At 38.7% G+C, this 9345-nt stretch overlaps 1 protein-coding gene across 1 annotated transcript; it reads right to left on the reverse strand.

The window, feature by feature from the left end:
* Positions 1-1625: 1625 nt before the first annotated feature.
* Positions 1626-3742, reverse strand: LOC308298447 (vacuolar-sorting protein SNF8-like; the record flags this gene model as incomplete). Its single annotated transcript, XM_080742041.1, has 6 exons — positions 1626-1682; positions 1775-1849; positions 2448-2589; positions 2761-2833; positions 3355-3459; positions 3604-3742. The coding sequence occupies 6 exons, from the start codon at positions 3740-3742 to the stop codon at positions 1626-1628; spliced, it is 591 nt and encodes a 196-aa protein (XP_080598167.1).
* Positions 3743-9345: the final 5603 nt, after the last annotated feature.

A 9345-nucleotide genomic window follows, 5' to 3' on the forward strand; every position in this document is an offset into this window, starting at 1 on the left:
GTTGTCCAGGTGCCCACCTCTCCAACTGCCCACATGTCCCTATAGTGCCCACATGTCCCTATAGTACCCAGTTGTCCAGGTGTCCACCTCTCCAAGTGCCCACATGTCCCTAGTACCCAGTTGTCCAGGTGTCCACCTCTCCAAGTGCCCATATGTCCCTAGTTCCTAGATGTCCAGGTTCCCAACTCTCCAAGTGTGTGGTGGCTGTCTGTCTGTCTGTCTGTCTGTCTGTCTGTCTGTCCCCCCATCCATCCATCTCTATCTCTATTTAAATAAATAAAAAGTGAGCGGTGGCGCGCGTGCACATCATCTGGGGACCCCCCAAAATAATTTGGGGACCCCCCTGGGTCCCGACCCACAGGTTGAGAACCACTGGCATAATGCAATAGGTTAAGCCTACCATTCCCCAATTATCAAATAATATGGCTCTTAAAATAATATCACTATATATCACACAAACTATGGCCTAACTTTTGCTTCACCTGAAGCTGCAGGCGAACTATGGAACAAGCCGTCTGTTGCACTTGACTTTGAGTGCAGATGGATAATATAACAACGGAACACGGGGGTCAGTGTTCTGTTTTCTATTTTTGAAGGGAAATTAAGAAAACACAAATGGCATTAAAGGAAAACAGATCATTTTTCAACTTTGTTCCACCCGATTTCCAATGTTTACAGACATTTAGAAAAACGGTCTATGGTCCTGTTTTCTGTTTTTCATTTTAGGTTTAAAAGTAAAACATGGGAATTTGGCCTTTTCCGAGTTTTATTTTGAAGAGAAAAACAAATTATACGTTAGTACCCGGACCTATTATACTGTATACTAACACCACGGCTGTGGTGACAACAAAAAGAAAAACTCATCGCACCCCTACAATGCAGCTGATGTAATTTTGAAAATAACGAAACTGCAATAAAAGATAACAGCGTGTTCTGACAATGTAATGTTACTTAAAAGTTCACTTGTTGACATGTTAATAGATTATTAGTCTCTCGAGCCAGACTCTTGGCTCACATAATTTTCAAATGCTTCCGCCTAAACAGTCTGTGCAATGGAAGTGCTGAAAATGTGAAACTGATTCCCTGCCTATGTTTCGTATTTGTGTCAATTTGTTGTAATGTAATTCAAGTTGATCAAAGCATAGAGCTTCCTGCCTAGCAGAAATATTTGAAAGATATTGATAATATATTAACAGATGACAGCTTCCATTCTTGGCTTTCAGGAGGTAGTTACAGCCTCAGTCTATACCATCCAGGGATTGTGAAATAATTGTATGGCTTCGAAGACTGATAGAAAATGTACCAATTCATATTCTGTTTTCCCTGAACCCCTTATAATATGTGTGTGCTTGCTGCAGCATCCACTTTGTGGCCTTAAGGGAGCTGATATAGCAGGATATCCTTGGGTCCACACATATGATTTGGGGGAAATGACCCATACAGACCTCCTCAGGTCCATGAAATCAGACTCATTCTGCCAGGCACATTATTATCCCTCCAGCAAATTTTCGCGTACAGTGACTGTCCAAAGAATCAGATCTTAAGGTGTCATCTGATTGGCCTCTTCTGGTGTGACATCCCGGGAAGTCAGTTCAGAGAAGAGAGCAGGCAGCCAGTACTGTGGTTCACCGGCAGCTTGAGAATCCAGCCAAGCCAACCAACCCCTCTTTCAGCAAGTGATCCTGGGAATATAGGAAGACAATGGCCAATAAGGTCTTAAGACTGAAAACAAGTATTATAATTACAGTACCTCAATTACCCTTTTCACACTTACCAGGACATGAGAAGCACGTTCTCTCTCCCATTTTAGATTGTCTGTGATCTCACTCACTGTAACGTAGCCCTTCTTCTATAGAGGGACAAAAAAAAAGAAATGTATGTGTAATGTGTATATCGACATAGTATATGTATATTACCAAGATAACACATACTGTATATGGTAGTGGTTCTCAAACCTTTTCAAGTCAAGGACCCCCAAATTGATATCTATTTGGCGCAGACCACCAACTGAAGGGATGTTGTGCCAGGGATCTCCATAAGAGAATTTGCCAACATTTTTCAAAAATAACTACAAGCTCACAACACGACGCGTTATGAGCTCGTAGATCTGCTATCTTTGAAAATTAAAATGGGGCTTAAGTGTTTCAAGTGTTAATAATTTAGCTGGGGACTCCCTGGAACCTCCCATATCAAGGTTGTAAATGGACATATTGTCTATCAAATAGAAGATACAATTTTGAATTTACTGCCAAACCGAAGACATCATTTATATAAAGAATTGGTAAGTGTAAAAATAAGGCACATAACAGAAAAGTTTCCAAATCGGAAATGTGCATGCTCAGGATGTAATATGTCAAAAGATGCCATACTTTTGCTAAATCAATGGTTAACTATGGTGGTATTTGAAAAGGGTCCTTTTAAATGCGCATCTTGGAGAAGAGCGTTACCTCGGCCAGCTGTAGAACTACAGTGTGATCCATGTTGAGCTCTGCAGGGACAGACTGCACCAGGTATGAGTCTCCGACGGGGATCATCCCAAAGCCGTTGCCCATGGCTTTCAACTTCTTTATGGCTCTCACCAAGTCATCTCTGGAAAAGCACAAGTCAGTTTAACAATCATGCTATTGCAGACCTGGTGTTTGGATATTTACTGAGACAAGCAAAACCCAAAATAAAAGGTATAAAATGAAATTATCAGTTTAAATTCATATTTGTAAAGACTGCTCTCATGTAATAATGATTTCTCACAATGGCACTCACTGGCTGACATCCTGAGCATATTTCCCCCTTCCCTTCAGCACTCTGTGATGGAGTTCATCCAGTGTAATAAGCCCTGAAAGGACACACACACACCCCTTTTATTCCAAACTCAAATTAATAATAAAATGTACTATTGTGTTTTACATTAAGTACAGTAAGTCGTTTACTGTTCTAGATGTAGCGAAATTATAATCTCAAACCTTGGTAGGCATATTACATGATGATACAGGGTTCACTTAGAAAACAGATATTAACTCACTCCCTGCTAAACGTCCTCAGAACGTCTTTTCCCCTGGGGAGCTCCCTGCCAGACGTCTTCTGGACGTCTTTTACTGTACACACTGTACACAAAAGATCTCAGCCTTATCCAGCCTCTCACAACATATGATACACTTCCTCAAAGTCTGACAGTGTTTTTTACAACATTAACTGCTTCTTTTTCAATATGATTGAAGTCTTTATACTTTTGCATGAAACCATGATAAATTAACTCTGAATCATGAATCTTGGTGCCTTCTTGTTTTACGGTACTTAATATAGTGTTGTGATAAACTGCTCCATATCACAATGATGCAAAAGACAGAAGAAACTAACCGCCATTTCTGTGTTTCAGGGCAAGGCACACTTCAATGATTTGTACACCCAACTCATAGTAGAAGTCTCCTACACCAAGCATCTCTGACCAAAAGCCTTTACCAGCTAGGAAAAACAGAGGAAAAACAAAACAAACATTTTGAGTGTTAAAATTAGGGTGCAAAGATTATTCATAATAACACTTTGTGAGAAAAGCAAATTTTCCAGGCTCCCGCTATAATATTAAACATAACTTAACTTAATTCTCACAGGCAAGAGGATCGACCCCAATGGTGGCACACATTTCTTGAAACTGGACACGAAACTTTGAGGTCTTGCGGATCTCTTGTTTATGCTTGCTGGCAAATTCCTCCAGGTTAGACTTGAAGGTTTCCAGCTGTTTAGACATCTGAGGGAAAAAAATCCATGTCAGCTGAAATATTTCCCCATACAGGCTAACACACCTCTAATGAATATCCAAGTACAAAATAATGGACCTACCTGAACAATTTGATCTTCGGCAAGAACATTTCCTCTTTCCTTATACTTGGCCTCAATTAAATAAAACAAGAAAAGTTAGAAATGATGTTAACATTATTCCTGAAAATGAATACTGTTGGTGGGTAAACCACCGCTCAGTTCACACGGGTGTGATTTTTGGAGCTGTGTGCAGCTCCCTATACGTGGCTGTGTGGGTCTGTGTGTCTGTCTGTGTGTCTGTGTGTCTGTGTGTGTGTATGTAGCCTGACTTCGGCGCGTAACTAGTGCCGCACCATTTACGCCACTCGCGCAATATATACATCAAAATGTGCGGCTCGGCCGGGAATGGTGTTCTATTACCTTTCGTTCCGATCCGCCTTACCATGCCGACGTAATCGGCAAAAAACGACGCTTAATTGTCCCCATTGACTTATAATGGGACAATGCAAGAAATCACTTTCAAGTATTTTTCTCTCGTAAACCATAGGAGCTACAGTTTCAAACCTCGGAGAGGAGATTCATAATGATTTTAAGAATGAATCGAAAAATAAATCACTCGGCCTCATGGTGGCGCTATAACGGCCCACTTTACGTTTTGCCCCGTAACTCTTGAACCGTAGATAGGAAAATTACAATTCTTTTTTCCCTGGATTCCTTGGGTCAAGACGCATCTCCCCATATAGGCCACGCCCATATGGGGAGATGCGCGCCAGGATAGATTTTCCGCCATCTTGAATTTTCTCCAAAACACACTTTTTGCTCCTTTTCCTACATATTTTCTTCAAATGTCACAAAAATCGGTACACATGATCTACACACACACACACACACACACACACACACACACACACACACACACACACGCACACACACACACACACACACAGCTCCACTTCACACGGGTGTGATTTTTTATCTATCAGGCAGGCAGGCAGGCAGTCAGTAGACGGGAACTTCGGTTCCTTTCTACTCCTACATACTTAGTGAGAAAATGAAAATAAAAACATCAATGTGTTCGGTTTACAGTGGCGACATGTGCTATTACTTTTTACAGCAATTGGCCAAATGGTGGCGCTGTAGGAAGCCTTCGAAAGTGCGAACTTTGAACAGGTATAGCTCATGCTGTGTTTGAGGTCCAGCCATGAAACCTGTATACACGTATGCGTCTCCTCATGCCGAACAACTTTTACGCTCTGACTTTTGACCGCTGACCTTTAGATCCCCCAGAATTTTGAATTATATGAAAAACAGTAAAAATCTATCTCCTCCAATACGGTCAAACTAGTCTCGGCGGATTTCTTTTAAAGTGAAATATAATCTTTTAATAATTCAATCAATATTGCGGTTTTATGCAAATTATTCTTCGGCCTCTAAATCATACATGCAAAGTTACACGTTCATGGCATTTGGCAAAGATGTGGAGGCTTAGTCAAAGTATCACTGAAACCAATTTTATTCCAATCGGCCAAAGGGGGGCGCTATACGAAGCGTTTGAAAATTCAAACTTCAAACAGGCATAAGTCATGACTCGTTTCGTTTGAAGACATGCAACTTGTTACACGCGTGCTTTGACTCAAGCGGAAGACATCTGTGTCATTGTTAAGTAAGCTCCGCCCTTCGATTTTCCGCCATTTTGAGCAGTTTGTAAAACGCGTAAACCCGCTTTTATTCTGGAATGTTCGCGTCACGTGCACAAAACTTTTTTTATGTGAACTTTGGACCGATATCTAAAGATCTGTCAGATCGGATTTTTTTTTAAATTGAAACATGCTTTTTTAATAAATTAAATGAATATTGCAGTTTTATGCAAATTATTCTTCTGCCTCTAAATCATCTATGCAAAGTAACATATTCATGGCATTTGGCAAAGATGTAAAGTGTTATTCCCCGAAAACGTTAATATTAAGTCCATATATGTATATGGATATATATTAACGCTTCCAGTGCCAGCCCCTAGAGGGCACCAAAGAATGCCAGACTTTCTCCCATAGGGGACTGCATTAGCATCCGGGGGCTGTGTATATTGGTGATGATTTTATGCAGTAAAAAAAAACAAAAAAAACATACAGTATGTAAATATTGGCCAAATTGTCAAATATTATGTGAGAAAGAGAAACGTTGAGAGCATGCAGATTGGCTATTTTCACAATATTTTTTAAGTCAAATTAAATGTAATGCCTCAAATCTCAATCCTACAATTCCAAATGCTTGACAGGGTGGGGGGTCCCCAGTTCAAATATGATTATTTTGGGGGTTGCGACATGGACAATGTATTTATTTTCCTTTTTGTTTTATCTCCACCATGACTTTTTTTATTTATTTTTTTAATGGTAAAGGCTTATGTAATTTCTGTAACAGCCGATCTACAAGATCTGGCAAAATGAACAAATATTTCAATTCATATAAAGGAATACATTTGAGCACTGTGGAAATGGAATGAGTCTGCAACCTCTAGCAGAGTGTTTTATTCTGATTTTGAAAGATTTTCAAAACAGTGAGGACAGAACAAGGACAATATCTGATTATTACATTCACCTATTCTGAGGAAGAACATCTTGCTGGGTGAGGCACAACACAAGTGTGAAAAGGATAGATCTACATTCATCTTATTTATCTAGATAGATAGAAAATGAAGATAATATGAAAACTATGAAAAAGTGTAATCTGCAACACAATTGTATACAATAAGTAGTTCAGGTCCCTGCTTAATCTCTCAGCAAGAGAGAGAGATACCAGGCAGCACCTTTAAATATACACTCCAAGGATTATGAGAACATAATCTGCAAGAAAACAATTAACAAGTATTTAGTATTTAGGCTCCTGTTTTATTCTTCATTTATTTTATTTTATATTTTTGAAATAGACAAAAGATATGCTTGAATTTTAACAATACCAAATTGTTTGGAAAATGTGTTAATTTGTATGTTGTATATTTCCAAAGAATATAGCTACAGTATTAGCCGCAAATTGCAACACTATTTTTTTTATAATCAGATGAATCTAGGGTTGCAATACCTCCCATAGGCAGCCAATGCATCAAAACAGTTTTTTGCTATCTGATTGTATTAAACGGCTTCAAGCTCACCAATATTGGGGCTGTATGGAAAGCTTGGAGTATCCTCTTTCTATCTGCAAAGTGTTTGTTTCATAAAAATCCACAGTAGACATGTTATGAGTTACTTTCTATCCAAGAAATTTGGTTCAGGTGATAATTTTTTCTAAGTCCTGGAGTTTGGAAGCGCTCGTGGAAAAACCCTCAACGGTCCTGTGACCACCTGGTTCTAAATGTCACATTATGCAGGAGGCAGCAGGACATGGCGTTATAGAAGCAAGCGCTTCCGAAGTTCAACACTTAGAAAATAAACCATGTCTGCTCGGAATTGTTGACAGAAAATAAATCATAACAATTATACAGTGGAATTTTCAGAAACAAACACTTTGCAGATAGCAAGAGTAAATTCCAAGCTTTCCATAGAGCCGCAATATTGGTGAGTTTGACGTCGTTTAATACAATCAGATAGCAAAATAACGTTTTGATGCATTGGATGCCTATGGGAGGTATTGCAACCCTAGATTCATCCGATTATAAAAAAATCTAGTGTTGCAATTTGCGGCTAAGTATATACTATGGTTTCCATTTTGGGGTTTGGGTAGGCTATGTGGAGCATAGCATACACAAATGCACATTTTGTTGGAAGTTGTGTTCAGATGTGTGTGTGTGTGTGTGTGTGCGCACATAAATGATACAGTAAAAAACAAATGTTCATTTAATGTAGGAGAAGTCAAAATATAGCTATACCACTGTTGGATATTGTACTTGACCATCAATCAGTACTACTTGTCAACCACTAGGTGTCCTCCCAACACCAGGGTGTAAAAGTCTCAACTAGGGATGCCACCTCCAATCACTGCACATATTAAACATTTTAAATTGTTTTATTAATTATTAAATGATCATACTCTACTTTAACTTACACACTGATTAAAGTATTAAACCTTGTATTCTTTGAAATAAACACTGGTTAACTCCAATCAAACTATATCAACGCTGTGAACCTTTTTCTGTGTAGAAGTCTGGTTTTAATGACTAATTATTTAATTCAGACACACACACACACACACACACACACACACACACACACACACACACACACACAGAGAGAGTGTGTGTGTGTGCGTGTGCGTGTGTGTGTGTGCGTGCGCATGCATGTGTGTGTGTGTGTGTGTGTGTGTGTGTGTCCCCAAACAGAGCATTTAATTAATGTGGGAGAAGTCATATATTCCACAGCCGGCTTCAGTGGTGGAAAGTAACAAAATTTACTCAACTATTGTGCTAAAGTCAAGTTTGATATACTTTTAATTTATGTGTGAATATCCATTTTTACACTTAATGTTTCTACTATTTGTATTTTGTATTTATTTATTAGCACATAGTTGAAATACAAGAAACAATACATTTGTGTGACATTGTGCAGGAGAAGTTAAGAAGCCTGGTGGCTTATGAAGAACTTCCCCTAATTTATAAAATCAAACGTACATATCATACATATTATAAAAAATAAAAATAAAACATTATACAATAATATGTTCAATAAACATGCTTAATTACGTATAGTTTACATACAATAAAGTACATGCATATATACTACAAACTCTACCTTCGGACCTGTTCGCATAATCAAATAAATATCTACTACTTTTTAGCTATGAGCATTTTTTGTAGTTGGCTTTAAAGACTGGTAATGAAGATTATTTTATCCTACTCCATACATCTCAGATGCAAAGATTATATTTAAGCAGTAGTAGGTGGCAGAATGGCAGACATTTACTGACTTGATCAACAAGTCAAACTTGTTGTTTTTTAAAGTCTTCTTTTTGAGGATGATTATTGTAACTAGAATCAACGTTGCCATTCCGCTTATCAATATCAAGAATAACTCTGAAAGTATCTCCCTCTGTCAATGCACGTAATAACCACACTGTTCAATTACTCCACAGCTGAGCTGAAGGAAACCGCTCCACCAGCTCTGCTGGTCAGTGACACCTGGTCCTGATGCAGATCTGCTGCCATGGCAACCACTGCTGGAGAGAAACAGACACAGGAAAGTTATTCATGATGTAAAGCTTAAATCTGGAGGTAAATTATCTTATAAAACACTCACCCTAATACATTGAGATAAGAGTAGACGTGTGGTTGAGAATGATTGTTTGTGAGGTTTCTAATATGACCAGAGCTCCCATCATGCACTGGGGGAAGAGATAACAATCATCAGTATGACTGACCGCTTTGAGGATTGCTTTGGGCATTGAGCACTTTGAGCATTGACAGTTTTTTGACACTTTATGTATATATTCTTTGTTCCCTTTCTTTGATGTACCTTGCTCTTTACTATACTCTGTTCTTTTTATTATTTTCATACTGTAACTTTGTAAATATCCTTATAGACGGGTTTCTGGTCCACGTTACACTGATAAGAAGTAGATGCGTGCACAGGTTTGGGGATTGGACGGAATTGATTACATGACACAGTC

Source organism: Nannobrachium achirus (assembly GCF_963921795.1).
Source record: "Nannobrachium achirus genome assembly, chromosome: 14".
Lineage (NCBI taxonomy): Eukaryota > Metazoa > Chordata > Actinopteri > Myctophiformes > Myctophidae > Nannobrachium > Nannobrachium achirus.